The sequence below is a fragment of the Ranitomeya variabilis genome, chromosome 2 (assembly GCF_051348905.1).
Source record: "Ranitomeya variabilis isolate aRanVar5 chromosome 2, aRanVar5.hap1, whole genome shotgun sequence".
Classification (NCBI taxonomy): Eukaryota; Metazoa; Chordata; class Amphibia; order Anura; family Dendrobatidae; genus Ranitomeya; species Ranitomeya variabilis.
The window spans coordinates 454,343,176-454,364,972 of NC_135233.1; the positions used below are offsets into that span (position 1 = coordinate 454,343,176).

The following is a 21,797-nucleotide window of genomic DNA, read 5'->3' on the forward strand; positions in this document are numbered from 1 at the left end:
ATAAAGAAAAATTGCTCAATTGTGTTGATAAATATAATTGATTGCGGTACATTTCTTTTGGGAAACTTTGAACAAATAACTGGAAATATACATATATATTCAAATAGTTTTATTACCAGGTTTTGGTGGAATAAGGGATGGCAAAGACATAGTTTCTTCTAGGTTTGGGATGAATACTGGTAGCTGGAATATGAACAGATAAGTGAAAAATAACTCAAGATATACAATATCCTGCTGTAGTATACACTTGCTTTCAGGTCTGGACATATTTTGCTTTTGCAGGATATAGGAAAATTATGGCACCACGTTAAAAGTATTTATGCTTAGTAGACTTAAATCCTCTCATGGGTAACAGTATGGAAGATACCTGCACACACACATAAAGAAGCTCTCCTCTGACATAGCAAAATGATTTACAGGACCCTAGTGCAATGGCCTTCGCTGGTAGTCCTTGCCCGTCGAAGGAAAGTCCTTCAAAATTCCTTCTAAGTGCCGGCATCCCCAGCTCCTCTACAGATTAGTAGGTCCTGCTTGACATCATCATTGCAGAACGACACGTCACTCCAGACTACTGACGTGTCCTGCAAATCAACACTAGATCAATTAATTTACTCTGATAGGCTGTCATATACAGATTGAGAAAGTAGGTTTTTTGTTTTGGGAAAATGGACAACTAATTTATACAGTTCGTTTGCCTCCCTTTGGATCAATCAATAATATATTGAACTAGACGAGGAATGTTTGTCTTGTTTTTTTCAGCCTTAGATGAGAGAATTGGGCCGATTATGCTTATGTCACTTGGATCAAAGTTTGATCTAAGTGTCATCTTAGTGTGATCGGATTCTCTCGCTTGAGAGAATCGCAGCACAGGTGTGGAGAAGATGGAGAACTTGATTTCTCCATCTTCTCCATTGTCTCTGTGAGTGTACATCGGACGACATTCGAGTTCAGCCCAATATTTCACACGCACGTATAGACTTGTATGGTTGCGCGTTATCCGATCATCAGATGCACCCACGGCACGCTGAGATTATTTTCTCCTGCCAAATCGGTATGAGAAAGTAATCGCAGATCTGCACTGCCTCAGAGTATACATTGGTCCTTGTGCTATCCGATAAAACACCGGTTAGTACTCAGTCGTGTTATACAGCAGCGTGAGAGAGCCCTTACTATGGAATCAGTTTGGCTGGTAAATATCATGGAATCAGAAGTTCCCACAAACCTCACTGATAAATTGACTTGTGGTCCTATTTTAATGTTCATCATCATTGTCACTGAAAAGTTAAAACAAATACTTACCATAGATTCCGTAACTTCACCTAGAACATAAAAGATATATACATTTAATCAGGGACTCAGAAGAGTGCTGAAGATACAAAACTTTGTAGGATACTTAAAATTCACCTTGATAAGATAGCACAAGGCCTTATTCGCACATCCAGTTTTTTTATATAAATTTTCTTTTGTTTTTTTGGGGATTCTGTGTCCATTTTTCCCATTGCCGTGTCATATGTTTTTCTTGTATGCAAAAGAAACAATTTTGAAGCTTGTCCTACCTATTAGGCTGGTTTCATATATTTTTTCCCATAGGTATGTGTTAAAATACCTAACACTTAAACGCTTAAAAATAAGCCGCAACATTAAATATTGAGCCTCTGCATAAACTTGATATATTTGTCAATACAAATTTAAAGGGGTTGCACCCCTTCTGAAATCCCTATGTATCCCCCCCAAGTAAAATGATCACACTTGCACTAACCTGCACTGCTTGGCGCCTTTCCAACTGTGTCGGTTCTGGCTCTCCTGGGGATCGTGTGACATTATGTTACTCAATCACTGCAGCCAATCAGTGCAGACTTTACTCTTCTCTTCTATGGACATAATTGACATAAGGAGGAAGTGAGAGGGCAGCAGCAGCTCTCATTTCTTCTGGATATCTTGATTTGTCCAAAGAAAGAAAGAGTGAAGCCAGCTGTAGGGATAGAGTGGCATAAAAATGTCACACAATCCCCAGGAGAACCAGTGCCGATACCACTGGAATTGCACCAGAGGTGAGTACAAGTGTTATTATTTCACTGGAGGGAAATATAGTGATTCAGTAGTAAGAGAAGCAGCAGCAGTGTGGATGACATTGTACAGCAGTACTGAATGACAAATGCAATGGAGTGCACAAACTGGCCGGTGGCTCTTTTGACCCAAGCATCATAGATGCATAGAAATACATGCTACCATGCTCGGGCCGCCGGCCAGTCCGTTCAATTCGATGTGATTGTCATCTGTGTTATTCTGACTGCACCCTAAGAAACAAACTCTAATGTGAAGTTCAGCGCAATCTGCATGTCTCTTCCCTCTGCTTGTTTCCTCACTCTGCTCCTCATGTCTCAAAAGAGTATGAACGATTATCACTTGACACCACAATTGATGACGAGCTCATAAGTGGGGAAGGAAGCAAATTTCTCTGCTAATATACATGACAAAGTTTTATTTAAGTTCCCATGTATTACGGATTTATGTAAAGATAATTGAAAGTACAGTTACCCTTTACACGTGTTATGTGCAGTTCTTTTCTGTTTTATGTTAGTTTAATTACATAAATCCGGGTGTCTACCCAGCGTAGCCTCATGCAGCTGAAACTATTGCCAATGGCCATACAATTTTGAAGGTAATATCTAAACTTTTACTTGGAAAAATTGTGCAAAAATTGGCTATGCTTATAATTTTGGCTAGTAGATGCCCCGATGCGAAGAAGTGTCCTTTGGCCACTTTTACACTCTGTGAAAAACGGAGGGCACGCTAGCTAAGGTCAGGATACCCGGTGGTCAGGCCTGGTCTTCTGATCCAAAAAGTGTTTGTGCTTCACAGATGTGTGAAACTGAGCTTACAGAAATTGTAGAGGAGAGGAATGGACACGCAATTTGCTTTTTGATTCTGGTTACATTCTACTGTTTTGACTAGTAAGCGACGTACAGTGAGAAAAGTTTGTTTTTTTTCCTACACACATACATGCACAAACTTCTTCCCATTTATGACATAGTAATCACCCTTTCTGAACAAAGAAACTCTGATGGAGTAAATATCGCATTGACACCTTTTCTGTAACTACATCTAGAATATAGAACATGGCAGACAATTATAATGTTGTGATCTTCTACAAAAATTTATTTTGATAAGATCCTTGGCATTAGCCATTCTGTTTAAAATATGGCCATTCGTCGTTAGAAATTAGAAAATGTGATAAAGACTCACGTTGCCCTTCATTAGAATCAAACTCTGGTATCCTGTGAGGTGGAGGAAATTCAGGGATATTTGGAGGTGGAATCACATCCGGTATTCTTGGAGGAATAGCCTGCTGATCCCCTAAATCTGGCTGTAACTGCAGAGTGATTTCACTTTGACCATGAATCATAAAAGTTTGATGAGTGCTAAAGATGTGATACCCTTTTCCAGCTGGGCATATCTCTGCAAAAGATGCTGCAAAGTAAACAAGTAGGAGGAATTAGAACTATACCTAATGGTCACTTTCAATGATTGCAGGTTTTTTTTGTAAGTTATTTGCCCATGCCTACCTGTTCCTTCAGAAGGACATGCTTCACACTGAGGACCCCAAGCTTTTCCAACACTACAACAGCACAGTTGTTGAGTCATCCTAATGGAAATGGGATGCTGACATTGTCCTTCTTGGCCTATAAGCCTGTAGCACAGACTCTTCACATCTGATTTTTCCTCTATGAGGTGAAATAATGGTTAGTGTGGAATATAGGAATTAAATTGCCTTTTCCATCTGGTACTCCACAGATGAAGTCCACATATTATGATAAAAAGTTGTAGCAGAGATCAGGCTTTAGGGCTGTTGCTCACGTGAGAGCAAAAAAAATTAACGCCACCCTAATAGTGCAAACTTTCTTGGCCAGCACTGGAATAATGGTATGCTTGGTGCCTCTTACGATTACTAGGCTCCCAACTCTGTGACATCAAGTGAAGTATAGTCAGCAGGCATGGCGCTGTCACATATTGTGTCATGGGGGCCTAGTAGTTGCATGAGGTGCCCAATAATATATATGCTTATAATATGTCATCAATTTTAATAGAACACGGGCAAATTGGATAGGCCGATTTATTGCCTACCATGCCTTATCCATACAGATCCCCAATAATCTAATAATTATAACGAATGATAACGATTTCCTATCCTGAGAACAGGGAATTAATTTTAACCCCTTCATCCAGCATATATATACCAAAGAAGGAATACTCATACACTAACCTATATTTATCATGCAGAAAACCTGGCTATGTAACCCCTAAAAGGGGTTGTTCACTACTTGGACGCCCCTTCTCAATCCTCGTTTTTGGGGCAATTAACATAAAAACATCTATAATCTCCTCCGGTGTCGTTGTTGTGACAATAGTGTATTCCTAGCTCACATGAGGTTATTAAGTCACCTGAGCCCTTCGGACAATCAGTGCTGGCATTACTGTCCCCACCTTTGGATGTATTGAACATCAACAGGAAGTTAGGGCTGCAGCTGCTCTCTGACTTCCTCTTGATATTTGATTTGTCCGAAGGCAGGGACATTTATGCCAGCGCTGATTGGCCGAAGATCTCACATGATGTAACAACCTCATTTGAGCACTAGGAAGTTCAGAACATGAGTGCCGACACCATTGGAACAGCGTTGGATCCGAGGTGAGTATAGGTGTTTTTATTTTAACGAGCTAAACATGAAAAATGAGAAGGGGTTGTCTAAGCAGTGAAATGTTAAGGTCAATAGAGACTGTAGCATTTACGTTTTTTACATATGGTTGCAATGGCAGTCGGAGGCCTAACAATGATCTCTGGGACTGTCAACTTCAGAAGTCTAAAAGGCCTTACCAAGGTCTAAAAGGCTGCCTCTCAGTGTAAAGATTAGAAGGAAAATTCACTGCAATACATAAGTATTGCAATTAAACATTAAATGTTCATGTACTCTGGTGGAACAAAACAAAAAAAGAAAAAAATGTATTTTATAAAATAAAAAAGTACAAATATTAAGAAAAAACAGCAATTCTCATTTTTGTCAAATACTTACTTTATAGTTAGGAAAAAATATAAAAATATAAAATAATATGTAGTTGGCATCTGTAATGTAACGACCATGCTATAAAATCTTATTCTGTAGCTCACACGGTAAAAAATAAATACCGTATATACTCGTGTATAAGCCGAGCTTTTCAGCTCTTTTTTTGGATAAAAAGACCCCCCTCGGCTTATACATTAGTCACGGTCCCAGTGCGGAGGTCCTCGGCGTCTCTGGAACAGTCCGGCTCTGCTGCAGCCTCAGTAAGTATTCCCGGTGGCTGCTGACAGTGCCGGTGTCCTGAGCAGGCGAGGACACTGGTTATAGGGGCCAGGTGCCTGTGTCGCCACTTGCTCAGGACCCCGACACTTGCAATATTCACCTGTCCCCGTTCCACCGCTGCGCTGTGTCTTCCGCGTCCTCTGGCTGTGATGTTCAAGTCAGAGGGCACGATGATGTGATTAGTGCGCGCCCTCTGCCTGAACAGTCACTGCAGAGAGCCGGCGACACTGAGGAGCAGTGGTCAGCGACGAGAGGTGAGTATGTCATTTTTTTTTATTGCAGCAGCAGCAATATAGGATATAATCATATCAGCATAAACTGCACTGATATGATGCAGCATTACTGTATATGGGGCCATCACCAACCTTTATGCAGCATTATATGGGGTATATTTTTCTATGGAGCATCTTATTTGGCCATCATCAACCTTTTTGGAGCATTATATGGACCATATTTTTCTATGGAGCATCTTATGGGGCCATCATCAACCTTTATGGAGCACTATATGGATCATATTTTTCAATGGAGCATGTTATGGGGCCATTATCAACCTTTTATGCAGCATTATATGGGACATATTTTGTATAGAGCATTTACCAGGCGCTGCTGCATTTCCCACCCTAGGCTTATAATCAAGTCAATAAGTTTTCCCAGTTTTTTGTGGCAAAATTAGGTGCCACGGCTTATACTCGGGTCGGCTTATACTCGAGTATAAGCAGTAATAAACAGTAAATACATTTAACAATGCCAGCAGTGCTGTTTTTGATCATCTTGATCAAGTTGAATGAAAAGCTATCAAAATTCCACATTTATACCACAAGTAGAATTTCCAAAAATCTTTTATGAATGTGTTGTCATCCAGGGTACATTTTGGGACACTTACGTGTACAACGCATCTGAGAAGTGATGAAGACATATCCATGTTTGCACGCACATCTGAAGCTTCCTTGCGTATTCAGGCACTCTCCATTTTGGCATACTCCTTGGATGCTGCACTCATTTATATCTGACAGAAGAGCAGATATTATTTGTTCATGTCTTAATGTACTCAAATATTTAATTACATTAAAAGGGGTTAGCCAAGACTTTATGACTTTATAACTTTGATGGCTTACTCTTAGGATAGGTCGTCAATGTCTGATCTGTGGGGGTGCGACACCCGGTACCCATGTCAATCAGCTGTTCCTGGTGTAAATTGCAGGGCTGCACAGCTCCGTTAACAGAATAGTGGCCGTAGCCAGGTACTGCACGTCCTCCCCCTATTGATTTTAATAGTTGGCGTATGTTCGGTATGCAGCCACTGTACAATCAATGGAGCTGTGCTTTGCAGCCGACACTGGGAACAGCTAATCGTCCTGGGTGCTGCACCTCCACCAATCAGACATTGATGACCTATCCTAAGGGTAGACTATCAATATTAAAGTCCAGGACAACCTCTTCAAATGTTAGTACATGCTATAAATTAATATATTTTAGGAGTCTGTGGTCACTTTGCACCAAAAATGTCTGGCTAACTTCTGGCATTTGAGAGTCTCAATCATGGAAGCATAAAGGTATGTCACACAGTAAGTGCCAGTCATGTATTCCGGACTCTAATATCATGTCCTGGTGTCTGTATTTGGCCCGATAGGTCTTGGAGAGCCGAGTCTGAGATCTCTATTCGTTTATTGTCTATGGCCTGGGGTCTTTATTAGTGATGAGCGAGTGTACTCGTTGCTCGGGTTTTCCGGAGCACGCTCGGGTGGTCTCCGAGTATTTATGACTGCTCGGAGATTTAGTTTTCATCGCAGCAGCTGAATGATTTACAGCTACTAGACAGCTTGATTACATGTGGGGATTCCCTAGCAACCAGGCAACTCCCACATGTACTCAGCCTGGCTAGTAGCTGTAAATCATTCAGCTGCGGCGATGAAAACTACATCTCCGAACACTAACAAATACTCGGAGACCACCCAAGCGTGCTCGGAAAAACGCGAGCAACGAGTATACTCGCTCATCACTAATCTTTATTAATTTAGGTGTCCAGTATACATTTATTGTTGTATTCTGGGGAGGGACACTTTTCTGAAATTGTTCCACAAATTTTATATGCAGTTGCTCACAGATCGGCGAACCTCTGACCACCTTTGCTTCTGAGAGACTCTGCCTCGCCAACATGCTCTTTTATATAAAGTCATGTGACTTAGTTGAAAATTGTCCCTTTATCTGTTTTTTTTTAATTTCTTTTTCCAACTTTTAGTTAACCCAGTTCAAAGTTTCAGTTAGATGTTTTGCTGCCATCGGTTTCGTTTTTTTCTTCCAATGAAGCAGAAAATGTGTAACTTTCAATTTCAGATCTGCGTTCTATATTCTACTGTGAATAAAATATGGAGCTTTCCAAATCATTGTTGTTGTTTTTTTTGCATTTTAGGCAGTGTCCCAGCTATTTTTTTGAATTGGGGCTGTACATTTCAACATAGAAACATTTTTAACCCTAAAAAATCCTTTAACTATAAACAGTCATACTAGAATCTAGTTTCCGTAAGTATAGGGAGTTCACAACAAATGACATATAATGATCATATATCAATAACGTGTTCATATATTCTAGTATATAGTGGACACTGGCTAGTATACAGTATATAGTACACTGCAGGCACTGGTTATGTGATATTTACCCTGGCAGTGAGTGCTGTTGAGTCTTTTATAGCCCTGTATACAATCTGAACCAAGCTCTCCTCGGAATGGTGCAGTTTTCTGTGTGCCAGAATCTATAAAAAAAAAAAAGCGAAAAAAAAAAGTTATATACACTATGCATAAATAGTTAAAAACACCTCATTCACCCTTCCATCCCCCTCGCTATTGTCTGATGTATTTTACTTCCAACAGCTCTGGAAAATCTGAATCCAAATTCTGAGAGAAGTGAGAAAAAAAGAAAGGGAGGGGATGGAGGAAGGGATATGTATAAGCAGAGAAAGTGATCTGCATTCTACTGGCTCTACTCGGCCAAAGCCTTCTTGAACCTTATTTCTTCATGGGTCTCGATTTTCAGGAACTTTTTTTTTTTTTACTCAACTAAACTCCAGTTTAACAGTTGCCTGTAACAACATTAAAATACAGAATCCAATAAGGTCAAAGCTGGAAAAAAAGAGCAAAAAAAAAAGGATAAAAGTAAAAAGTGTATACGAGACAAAATAGTAACTTTACTCCAGTTCAGATACAAGCTGCATCCTAATATCCTGAGCTGATCCCCAAGGCATTATGTGGTATCAGCCTTTCCTTGGCAGCTCATCTACAGTATGTCTGCTTTGCAGTCTCTGACCAAGAAATATATCCATAAAGTCAAGTAATTTATTATTGACCATTTTTGAAAGTTTTTATAGTTTTTGATTTATTAGGATTTTAATATTATGGTGCTTTTGAATATTAGGTCTAAATTGTGTTAATGTATAGAGTAAGATAAAGATATTCCACGTAAAATGTACAGTACAGACCAAAAGTTTGGACACACTTCATTTAAAGATTTTTCTGTATTTTCATGACTATGAAAATTGTACATTCACACTGAAGGCATCAAAACTATGAATTAACACATGTGGAATTATATACTTAACAAAAAAGTGTGAAACAACTGAAATTATGTCTTATATTCTAGGTTGTTTAAAGTAGCCACCTTTTGCTTTGATGACTGCTTTGCACACTCTTGGCATTCTCTTGATGAGCTTCAAGAGGTAGTCACCGGGAATGGTCTTCCAACAATCTTGAAGGAGTTCCCAGATATGCTTAGCACTTGTTGGCCCTTTTGCCTTCACTCTGCGGTCCAGCTCACCCCAAACCATCTCGATTGGGTTCAGGTCTGGTGACTGTAGAGGCCAGGTCATCTGGCGTAGCACCCCATCACTCTCCTTATTGGTGCAATAGCCCTTACACAGCCTGGAGGTGTGTTTGGGGTCATTGTCCTGTTGAAAAATAAATGATGGTCCAACTAAACGCAAACCGGATGGAATAGCATGCCGCTGCAAGATGCTGTGGTAGCCATGCTGGTTCAGTATGCCTTCAATTTTGAATAAATCCCCAACAGTGTCACCAGCAAAGCACCCCCACACATCACACCTCCTCCTCCATGCTTCACGGTGGGAACCAGGCATGTAGAGTCCATCCGTTCACCTTTTCTGCATCGCACAAAGACACGGTGGTTGGAACCAAAGATCTCAAATTTGGACTCATCAGACCAAAGCACAGATTTCCACTGGTCTAATGTCCATTCCTTGTGTTCTTTAGCCCAAACAAGTCTCTTCTGCTTGTTGCCTGTCCTTAGCAGTGGTTTCCTAGCAGCTATTTTACCATGAAGGCCTGCTGCACAAAGTCTCCTCTTAACAGTTGTTGTAGAGATGTGTCTGCTGCTAGAACTCTGTGTGGCATTGACCTGGTCTCTAATCTGAGCTGCTGTTAACCTGCAATTTCTGAGGCTGGTGACTCGGATAAACTTATCCTCAGAAGCAGAGGTGACTCTTGGTTTTCCTTTCCTGGGGCGGTCTGTTATGATCCTTAGTGGTTGAGGATCACAAATACTCCAGCAAGGTGACTACACATAGGACAAGCTCTAGGGAGGTGGAAAACTGGACTGACCGCAAAACTGAACCTATCCAACCACACTAGAGGCAGCCGGTGAACGTGTCTAAAATCCTAGACGTCTCGAGCCAGCCTGAGGAACTAACTACCCCTAGAGAGAAAGAAAGACCTCTCTTGCCTCCAGAGAAATAATCCCCAAAGATATAGAAGCCCCCAACAGATAATAACGGTGAGGTAAGAGGAAGGCACATACACAGGGGTGAAAGCAGATTCAGCAAAAGAGGCCCACTAATTCTAGATAGCAGAAAATAGAAAAGAGGTCTATGCGGTCAGTAAAAAACCCTTACAAAATATCCACACTGAGATTTCAAGAACCCCACACCAACTAACGGTGTGAGGGGAGAAACTCAGTCCCCTAGAGCAACCAGCAAGTAAGAAATCACATTTTAACAAGCTGGACAAAAAACATGATGAACGCTGATAATCAGAAACTGAACAAACAAAAACTTAGCTTGTCTTGGAGAGACTGGGAGCAAGGTAGTCACCAGGAATCTGAAGAGCACTGAATACATTGATAGCAGGCAAGGAACTGAGTATCCAGGTGAGCTAAATAGGAAACCAACCAAGGATAACGAACCAGGTGATGAAGCCAACCTGCAGAAAGACAACACTACACAGTACCGCTTGTGACCACTAGAGGGAGCCCAAAAATAGAGTTCACAACAGTACCCCCCCCTTGAGGAGGGGTCACCGAACCCTCATCAAGACCCCCAGGGCGATCAGGACGAGCTGCGTGGAAGGCACGAACCAAATCGGCCGCATGAACATTAGAGGCGACAACCCAGGAATTATCCTCCTGACCATAGCCCTTCCACTTAACCAGATACTGAAGTCTCCGTCTAGAGATACGAGAATCCAAAATCTTCTCCACCACGTACTCCAATTCGCCCTCGACCAGCACCGGAGCAGGAGGCTCAACAGAAGGAACCACAGGTACCACATACCTCCGCAACAAAGACCTATGGAACACATTATGGATGGCAAACGATGCCGGGAGATCCAAACGAAAAGACACCGGGTTAAGGATTTCCAAGATCTTATAAGGACCGATGAAGCGAGGCTTAAACTTAGGAGATGAAACCTTCATAGGAACATACAGAGAAGACAGCCACACCAAATCCCCAACACGAAGTCGGGGACCCACACCGCGGCGGCGGTTGGCAAAGCGCTGAGCCCTCTCCTGTGACAATTTCAGATTGTCCACCACATGGCTCCAAATCTGCTGCAACCTATCCACCACAGAATCCACCCCAGGACAGTCAGAAGACTCAACCTGACCCGAGGAAAAACGAGGATGGAAACCAGAATTGCAGAAAAAAGGCGAAACCAAGGTAGCAGAACTAGCCCGATTATTAAGGGCAAACTCGGCCAATGGCAAAAAAGTCACCCAATCATCCTGATCAGCAGAAACAAAACATCTCAAATAAGTCTCCAACGTCTGATTAGTTCGCTCGGTTTGGCCATTAGTCTGAGGATGGAAGGCCGACGAAAAAGACAAATCAATGCCCATCTTAGCACAAAAAGTTCGCCAAAACCTGGACACAAACTGGGATCCTCTATCAGACACAATATTTTCTGAATAGGGAGCCCAAAAATAGAGTTCACAACAGCGGTCCTCATGTGAGCCAGTTTCTTTGCAGCGCTTGATGATTTTTGCCACTGCACTTGGGGACACTTTCAAAGTTTTCCCAATTTTTCGGACTGACTGACCTTAATTTCTTAAAGTAATGATGGCCACTCGTTTTTCTTTACTTAGCTGCTTTTTTTTGCCATAATACAAATTCTAACAGTCTATTCAGTAGGACTATCAGCTGTGTATCCACCAGACTTCTGCACAACACAACTGATGGTCCCAACCCCATTTATAAGGCAAGAAATCCCACTTATTAAACCTGACAGGGCACACCTGTGAAGTGAAAACCATTCCCGGTTACTACCTCTTGAAGCTCATCAAGAAAATGCCAAGAGTGTGCAAAGCAGTCATCAAAGCAAAAGGTGGCTACTTTGAAGAACCTAGAATATAAGACATAATTTCAGTTGTTTCACACTTTTTTGTTAAGTATATAATTCCACATGTGTTAATTCATAGTTTTGATGCCTTCAGTGTGAATGTACAATTTTCATAGTAATGAAAATACATAAAAATCTTTAAATGAGAAGGTGTGTCCAAACTTTTGGTCTGTACAGTATGTAATATTCACAAGTGTTATATTTATTTTATCTGAGGTCCTGATTCAATGCTTCAGCTCCATCATGTTGCATAATGTGCATTTTCAGGATAATCATGTAAATTACATGTTGGCTGTGTTCGTCTGTATTCCATCTGCTTCCAATTATAATTGTAAAGACTGATTCCCTTAGTTTGGCCCCTCTACAATAGGAAAGTGCATTTTTACTCTGCTTTTGTGGTATGTAACATTTCATATTCATCATTTTATAGTCTGGGCATGGGAACTAACAATTCATAAAGTAGGTCTCTGTTATGAAACCATTAGAGCTACACCTAAAGTGTAGGATCTACCTATAAGTCTCTTCGAATAATTGTTTATCAAGTGTACAGTCTGGAACCATTCCAATATATCTTCCCGTTGAGAAACCAATTACGCGAAACGCGGTGGGCTCATCTATCCTTACATATCATGGGTAAGCAACACTTTTATACTAAACAGTATATACCACCTTCAGCTTTATTTCAGGCTGTGGGCACCTTGATCCAATATTGCAATGACTGTTTACATGTTGGTATCTATGCACACTATTGGAAAATTGATGTTTTTTTCCACTATTTCCTCCTTTTTAGACCTTGATGTATATAATGGTAATTTCTAATATTTCTAAATAAATTGTTATTTTAGAATACTTGATTGGTGGTTTGTGGCTACACCAACAGTCATCCTTTTTGCCTTTTTTTGTGTATGTGTGTTCGTACTCGTTGAATTTTTTTTGCTCAAAGTTTTTCAACTTGTTTCTTGAAATTTTCACAAAATATATAATGCTTTTTTCTGTCTTTGACCCATTTTTAAACTCTGTAGTGCCAGAAGTTGCACATGCACTCGCAGCATGCTGTGATTTTTCACTTGTGCCGAATTGGCATGAGAAAATAATTGCAGATCTGAGCTGCCTCATAGAATAACACTGGTCTGAGTGCTATGTGATGTTTTGTTGCATAGTACTTCACCGTGTTATACGCCCGTGTGAATAATGACTTAAGAGTCTCTCTTGAATAGTCTCGCTTGCCTACCCAATTCCTTGTTCAGTTGACATCCCAAAGGTTGGATACATCATCACAAAATACCTCCTATTCATTTTGAGCATGCGCAGATAAAGTCGTGACCAGAAAACCTCTCTACATTGCATGTGCCCCAAATGCATTGCTGGTGCATTGTGATGATGTACTCAACGTGTGGGTATTTAAGTTAAGCAAGATTGACGGTTGGAAGAACAACTCCACCCTCGTGACTTCTGCAGAATGACAAAGACTGTGGTTAAGTTTGTCTCCTTTTTATTGCTATCATTTACCTCTAGGTTTAGTGTTCCTTACAAAAGGATCATTAAGTTCTATCTCTGCTAGACGTTAAAGGGATTGTCAAATACTTTTCATTAATTTATTAAAGGGTTTGTAGCATCTTCAATTATCAGGAGCACACCGCCCCACTTCCTGCTTTCTGAAAGGCAGTATGCTCATAAAGATTGACAGTTTAGGCAGGCAGCATGGCTAAGCCTTTGGCCTGAACTGTTTGTTCGCCCAGCCAACTTTACTTCAGCACCATGAAAAAAACACCAGGACTTTAAGGCTGGCCAAATGCAGTGACCCAGCCAGCTACAGAGCAGCACTTGCAAGCTATATACTGTAGCAAACAAAGAGCACACTCCTTGCCTTGGAGACCAGCAGCTCTGAGGTTTTCAGTGCGCTTTGCAATTTTAACAATTTAATTATATGAGACAACCCTTTTAATTGGCTCAGGGTGGTTTAGAAGAAAAAAAAGAGACAAACATATTAATTTATCAATCAAACCACTTCTGGCACCATCCTGCCAGGTTCCTAAACTTAAGGTGCCTTCACACGAAACGACGCTGCAGCGATAGCGACAACGATGCCGATCGCTGCAGCGTCGCTGTTTGATCGCTGGGGAGCTGTCACACAGACCGCTCTCCAGCGACCAACGATGCCGAGGTCCCTGGGTAACCAGGGTAAACATCGGGTTGCTAAGCGTAGGGCCGCGCTTAGTAACCCGATGTTTACCCTGGTTACCAGCGTAAAATGTAAAAAAAACAAACAGTACATACTCACCTGCGCGTCCCCCGGCGTCCGCTTCCTGCACTGACTGACTGACTGAGCGCCGGCAGTAGCAGGGCACAGCGGTGACGTCACCGCTGTGCTGTGCTTTCACTTTCACTTTGCGGCGCTCAGTCAGTGTGGGAAGCAGACGCGGGGGATGCGAATGTAAGTATGTACTGTTTGTTTTTTTTACATTTTACACTGGTAACCAGGGTAAACATCGGGTTACTAAGCGCGGCCCTGCGCTTAGTAACCCGATGTTTACCCTGGTTACCAGTGTAAAATATAGCTGGTATCGTTGCTTTTGCTGTCAAACACAACGATACACTGCGATCGGACGACCAAATAAAGTTCTGAACTTTATTCAGCGACATCACAGCAGGATCCTGATCGCTGCTGCGTGTCAAACACAACGATATCGCTATACAGGACGCTGCAACGTCACGGATCGCTAGCGATATCGTTACAAAGTCGTTTCGTGTAAAGGCACCTTTATAGTTTGGCAGGAGGATCAAATGACCACTCTTGACAATCGTTATTTGGCTGCAGCGTTCAGAATCTGTCCGAACAGGAAGAAGCTAGAACAAACAATGTTTTCTTCCATCTGAACAAAATGTCAAGGCCATGAAATTTGGAAACAGTTTATTCACTGAGAAGGAGACCAGGTTCTGTGGTGCCACCTATTAGAAGTATCAATTATAGAAATCTTTAAACAGCCTAGTCACATGAATTGCATGGGTCAATATTTCCTTCCAGGTTTGCTACTTCCAATGTTGCACAAGAGAACCTGCTCTCTTCTTCTATGAAGAGGCTATTTGCCCAGGGAGCAATGCATTGCCTATACGTCTTAGGCTACTTTCACACTAGCGTTGTTTGCTGTACGTCGCAATGCGTCGTTTAGGAGAAAAAACGCATCCTGCAAAGTTGTCCGCAGGATGCGTTTTTTCCCCATAGATTTACATCAGTGACGCATTGCGTTGTATGGCCACACGTCACAACCATCGTGCCACGGTTGCGTCGTGTTTTGGCGGACCGTCGGCACAAAAAAAGTTACATGTAACATTTTTTTGCACGTCGTGTCTGCCATTTTCGACCGCGCATGTGCGGCCGAATCTCCGCCCTCTCCTCCCCGGACCTTACAATGGGGCAGCGGAAGCGTCGTAACACTGCTTCCGCTGCCCACGTCGGGCATCACTTTCACAACGCGCGTTGGCACGTCGGGCCGACGCATAGCTACGGCCCCGTGCCGATGCTAGTGTGAAAGAAGCCTTACACCAACTTTGAGCTCAGATATCAGATAGTTTTCACTGGAGGTGTGCACTTCTTCCTGTATGATGACCAATCATAAGCAGGTAGCCACACAGTACAGAACATCCCTGCTATAGCTAAGAGCAAGTTTCTCAGTGTGTGAGATATATTACAGACAGCTTTGACCTCTGGTCTTACCTCCTACATGATTAGAATGCACAGATGACTACCATCTTTCAGATAAGGTCCCTGTGAGGGGGGGCAGTACAGCTGATTTTATCTGTGTCACATTAATAATAATAATAATAATAATAATAATTTTATTTATATAGCGCCAACATATTCCGCAGCGCTTTACAACTTATAGAGGGGACTTATACAGACAACAGACATTACAGCATAACAGAAATCACAGTTCAAAACAGATACCAGGAGGAATGAGGACCCTGCTGCTCGCAAGCTTACAATCTATGAGGAAAAGGGGAGACACAAGAGGTGGATGGTAACAATTGCTTTAGTTATTTGGACCAGCCATAGTGTAAGGCTCGGGTGTTCATGTAAAGCTGCATGAACCAGTTAACTGCCTAAGTATGTAACAGTACAGACACAGAGGCTATTAACTGCATAAAGTGTATGAGAACATGATGGAGGAACGTGATTATGTTGTTGTTTTTTATTAATAGGCCACACAGGGATAATTAGGTTAATGCGTTGAGGCGGTAGGCCAATCTGAACAAATGAGTTTTTAGTGCACGCTTAAAACTGTGGGGATTGGGGATTAATCGTATTAACCTAGGTAGTGCATTCCAAAGAATCGGCGCCGCACGTGTAAAGTCTTGGAGACGGGAGTGGGAGGTTCTGATTATTGAGGATGCTAACCTGAGGTCATTAGCAGAGCGGAGGGCACGGGTAGGTTGGTAGACTGAGACCAGAGAGGAGATGTAGGGTGGTGCTGAGCCATGGAGTGCTTTGTGGATGAGGGTAGTAGTTTTGTACTGGATTCTGGATTGGATGGGTAGCCAGTGTAATGACTGGCACAAGGTAGAGGCATCGGTGTAACGGTTGGCGAGGAATATGATCCTGGCAGCAGCATTCAGGACAGATTGGAGCGGGGAGAGTCTGGTAAAAGGTAGGCCAATTAGTAGAGAGTTACAATAGTCCAGACGAGAATGAATAAGTGAGACAGTAAGAGTTTTTGCAGAGTCGAAAGTAAGAAAAGGGCGAATTCTGGAAATGTTTTTGAGATGCAGATAAGAAGAGCGAGCCAGTGATCGGATGTGGGGGGTGAATGAAAGCTCGGAATCAAGGATGACTCCAAGGCAGCGGGCATGTTGCTTTGGAGTAATGGTGGAACCGCACACAGAGATGGCAATGTCGGGCAAAGGTAGGTTTGTAGAGGGAGAGAACACGAGGAGTTCAGTTTTTGACAGGTTCAGTTTCAGATAGAGGGAGGACATGATGTTAGAGACAGCGGTAAGACAATCACTGGTGTTTTCTAGAAAGGTCGGCGTGATAACAGGAGAAGAGGTATATAATTGGGTGTCGTCAGCATAGAGATGGTACTGGAAACCAAATCTACTGATTGTTTGTCCAATAGGGGCAGTATACAAAGAGAAGAGGAGGGGGCCTAGGACTGATCCTTGAGGAACCCCAACAGTAAGGGGAAGGTGAGAGGAGGAGGAACCAGCAAAACAAACAGTGAAGGATCGGCCAGAGAGATAGGAGGAGAACCAAGAGAGAACGGTGTCCTTGAGGCCGATGGAGCGGAGCATAGTGAGGAGGAGCTGATGATCCACAGTGTCGAATGCTGCGGAGAGACCCAAGAGAATTAGCATGGAATAGTGACCATTAGATTTAGCTGTTAGTAGGTCATTAGAGACTTTAGTGAGGGCAGTTTCAGTAGAGTGTAAAGAGCGGAAACCAGATTGAAGAGGGTCGAGAAGAGAATTATCTGAGAGATAGCGGGTAAGACGGGAGTGGACCAGGCGTTCCAGGAGTTTAGAGATGAAGGGAAGATTAGAGACAGGTCTATAATTAGCGGCACAATTTTGATCGAGGGAGGGCTTTTTAAGTAGTGGATGTATGATGGCATGCTTAAATGAGGAGGGAAAAATACCGGAAGTGAGGGAAAGGTTGAATATTTTTGTTAGGTGAGAGGTGACAGCCGGGGAAAGGGACTGGAGGAGATGCGACGGAATGGGGTCGCTGGTGCAAGTGGTCGGGCGAGAAGATGCAAGGAGCCTGCTTACTTCTTCTTCTGTAACTGGTTCAAAGTCAGAGAGTGAACTAGATGCAGTGGGGGAGGGAGGACAGTGCTTGGTATGAAGAGATTGGGAAATGATTTCCTGTCGAATGTGGTCAATTTTTTCTTTGAAGTAATTGGCCAGATCGTCAGCGTGGAGATCTGTGGTTGGGGCCTGCTCTCTTGGGTTGAGTAGGGACCGGAAAGTGTCAAAGAGACGTTTAGGGTTATTGGACAGCGAGGTGATGAGGGTGTTGAAATAGGTTTGTTTGGAGAGGTGAAGGGCAGAGTTGTATGTTTTTAACATGAACTTATAATGGATGAAATCTTCGGGCAGATTAGATTTTCTCCACAGACGTTCGGCGCACCTGGAGCACCGCTGCAGGAAACGTGTTTGCAGCGTGTGCCACGGTTGTCGCCGTCTGTGCCGAGTTGTTCTATTACAATCCTTGCTATCAGATGTCTACCTCTTAAGGTACCGTCACATTAAGCGACGCTGCAGCGATATAGACAACGATGCCGATCGCTGCAGCGTCACTGTTTCGTCGTTGTGTGGTCGCTGGAGAGCTGTCACACAGACAGCTCTCCAGCGACCAACGATGCTGAAGTCCCCGGGTAATCAGGGTAAACATCGGGTTACTAAGCGCAGGGCCGCGCTTAGTAACCCGATGTTTACCCTGGTTATCAGTGTAAATGTAAAAAAACAAACACTACATACTCACATTCCGGTGTCTGTTGGGTCCCCCAGCGTCCGCTTGCCTGCACTGTGTAAGCGCCGGCCCTAAACAGAGCGGTGACGTCACCGATGTGCTCTGCTTTACGGCCGGCCGGCGCTGACACAGTGCAGGGAAGCGGACGCCGGGGGACCCGACAGACACCGGAATGTAAGTATGTAGTGTTTGTTTTTTTTTACATTTACACTGGTAACCAGGGTAAACATCGGGTTACTAAGCGCGGCCCTGCGCTTGGTAACCCGATGTTTACCCTGGTTACCAGTGAAGACATCGCTGAATCCGCGTCACACACACCGATTCAGCGATGTCAGCGGGTGATCCAGCGACGAAATAAGGTGCTGGCCTTCTAGCTCCGACCAACGATGTCACAGCAGGATCCTGATCACTGCTGCGTGTCAAACACAACGATATCGCTATCCAGGACGCTGCAACGTCACGGATCGTTATCGTTGTTAAGTTGTTCAGTGTGAGTGTAAGTTGTTCATAGCCTTTAGGCTATGTGCACATGTCAGGATTTCTTGCAGAAAATTCCTGAGAAAAACCTGAAATTTTCTGCAAGAAATCTGCAAGAAATCTGCATGTGTTTTTGCCGCGTTTTTGACGTGTTTTTGCCGTGGTTTTGCCGCGTTTTTGGTGCGTTTTTTCCCGGACATTTCCCAATGCATTTTATAGTGGGAAATCCGCAAAAAAACCCGCAAAATTAATGAACATGCTGCTTTTGTTTACCGCGATGCGTTTTTTTCGCGGAAAAAAACGCATCATGTGCACAAAACATGCGGAATTCATTCTAAATGATGGGATGCATATTGTATGCTTTTTTTTGCGGTTTTATAGCGTTTTTATCACGAAAAAAACGTGAAAAATCAGCAACGTGTGCACACAGCCTTATAGCAATTTCAGCACTGTTGTACTGCCCCTCCCCCAAAACTGCCTTTCCAGAGTTGTGTCAGTAATCACACTACTGTCTCTTCTGCTCACAGCAACTTGTAACTGCTCTGCAGATATGTACAGGGTCTCATTAGATCTCACACAGGAGTAGACCAGAACAGGCTGCTCCTGTGTGAGATGGAGTGACAGCCCTGGTCTCACTGCAGAGACATTACAAGCTGCTTGATCATATCAGACATTATTATTATTATTATTATTTATTGTTATAGCGCCATTTATTCCATGGCGCTTTACATGTGAGGCATAAGTGATTACACTTAACACTCTGAGAAACCTGGTCTAACCTTTAGTGGGGGGGTGTTCTTTCACTAGTGTGTGGCTGCCTGCTTATGATTGGTCAGCATCATACAGGGAGAAGAAGTACACAACCCTAGTGAAATGTATCAAATAACTCACTTGGACTTAAAAAAAAAAGTTAACTAATGTGCCAAATAATTCGATTGCTAATATCTTCCCAACAGATAGGTGAAATTAAAAACAAAAAACAAACATTTTTTCCAATCTGCTGCCACTATTGCATTGTGTGTCCAATTGAACATGAAAAATAGACCCATTTAAAAATAAGTGTGCTATTTAATTCTACTTTATACTCACATGGAAACTGAGGACACTTATTACATTTATGGTGTCCCCAAGATGTTCCCACACTGCCACAACAATCCTCTTCCTTTGTTAGTCCAGGTAGAGGGTTAGAGCCACACTGCAATAGAAGGAAACATTAAATCAAACAGGATAATTAGGATGCACGGCAGAATTATTAGGGTTGAACAGACCCATTGAACCACAACCTGAACCCCATTCAAAAGAAACAATGGAGTCCATAACTTTTGGACCTGTGAAGGCGTACAACCGCTAACATACTACTACTGTGATTCATTTTGCTTTTTTTTTTTACCTGTTCCATAAACCATATAGAATAGCTTATTTTTGCCTTTCTGCACAAGATACATGCAGAGCAATCTGTATGCACATATTGTATATACTGTAAGTGTTCGCTGCCGTCTGTGAATTGTCGGGGAGGTGTTACATACTGCATGTCATACATTCTGCAGCATTCATGGATAATGTTTAACACTGCAGGTGAACAGTGTATGGTTTTCAGCATGTAGCTTTAATTGCTATAAATGTAAGGGTGCTTTCACATTGAGCTTATCTTCACATGTTGAGTCCTGTCGGTGCATACGTCCGAATCCGATTTTGGGGGGGGAGGTTCGGACACAAGCGCCGATAGGACTCACTATGTGAAGATAAGCTCAATGTGAAAGCACCCTTACATTTCTAGCTTGTGTCCGAACCCCCCCCCAAAAAAAATCGGATTCGGACGTATGCGCCGACAGGCCATAAACTATAAGGATGCTTTCACATTGTGTTCAGGCACCCATTCATGGGTCCTATCGGGGATTGCATCCGATCCCTCTGCAAAACGGGATTTGGGTGTATGCACTGACATGACGTGCATCATTTTCGGGCTTGTGCGCCTACTGGTGACTGACACCCAGACGCAGCCTGCTATGTCTGAGTGTCCACCTCTAGTAGGTGTTTAAACCTGAAAATGATGCACATCAGCGCACTATTATGGTCTATGGCCCCTGTGGCACATACATCTGAATCCCGTTTTGCAGGGGAATTGGGACGTTTGTCCGATGGGGCCACTAAACGTGTAACTAAATTCAATGTGAAAGCAGCCTCATGGTGCCGGCAGAGCGAACGTGCTCTCTGTCGTGCATCATTTTCGGGCATATACGCCCACTGGAGGCGGAAACCCAGATGCAGTCTACTACGTCTGCCTCCTGTAGGAGTATACCCCCAAAAATCATACATGTCATAGCGCACGTTCGCTTGGCTGGCACCATTAAAGTCTCTGGCCTTATCAGTGCATAAGTCCGAATCCCGCTCTTTGGGGGGGTTCGGACGCCATCCCCATGAATGTGGAGAAAAGCACAATGTGAACGCATTCTTACACTAAATTACATTCATAACACATCAGTCACACATTAGTTATTTGTCTGCAAAAAAATATATGCGGCTAATGCACAAAAGTTTCACATGGCGGGATCTGAATTTATGTGATTGAGCAAGGCAATTAAAGTAGTAAATGCTGGAAAACAATTTTTGGAAACCCTTCTACATTCTGTACGAGTAATGTGGAAGAACAGCAACTGGAAGCTTTGTCAATAGGATACATGAGAATATGCCATTTTCCATTAAAAAACAATTCCAAAAATCAGTCTGGGACAAGTTTTCTATTTGTTTATGACACGGCATATTGAAAATATATTTGGCTATTTACTCACATTTACAGATATCCTAAGCCATCTTTCTGCAATTATTATTTCCAGGTGATATTAGGGGATATTAACTTTTGGCCCCTCTGCATTTTGTGGCCATGACTGTAG

General features: G+C 42.7%; 1 protein-coding gene across 3 annotated transcripts in view; it reads right to left on the bottom strand.

The window, feature by feature from the left end:
* LTBP3 (latent transforming growth factor beta binding protein 3) overlaps positions 1–21,797 on the bottom strand; it is a 104,452-nt gene that overhangs the window by 54,282 nt on the left and 28,373 nt on the right. For all 3 annotated transcript variants that reach the window (XR_013221518.1, XR_013221517.1, XM_077287331.1), the window contains exons 4-10: positions 19,996–20,101; positions 7,997–8,089; positions 6,223–6,345; positions 3,567–3,725; positions 3,247–3,471; positions 1,300–1,319; positions 117–183 (exon numbers count right to left, since the gene is read on the bottom strand). Coding sequence is in view for 1 of the 3 variants with exons in the window: in XM_077287331.1 (XP_077143446.1) it covers positions 117–183; positions 1,300–1,319; positions 3,247–3,471; positions 3,567–3,725; positions 6,223–6,345; positions 7,997–8,089; positions 19,996–20,101 (793 nt within the window). In the remaining 2 variants the exon portion in view is untranslated. The remainder of the gene's footprint in view (positions 1–116; positions 184–1,299; positions 1,320–3,246; positions 3,472–3,566; positions 3,726–6,222; positions 6,346–7,996; positions 8,090–19,995; positions 20,102–21,797) is intronic.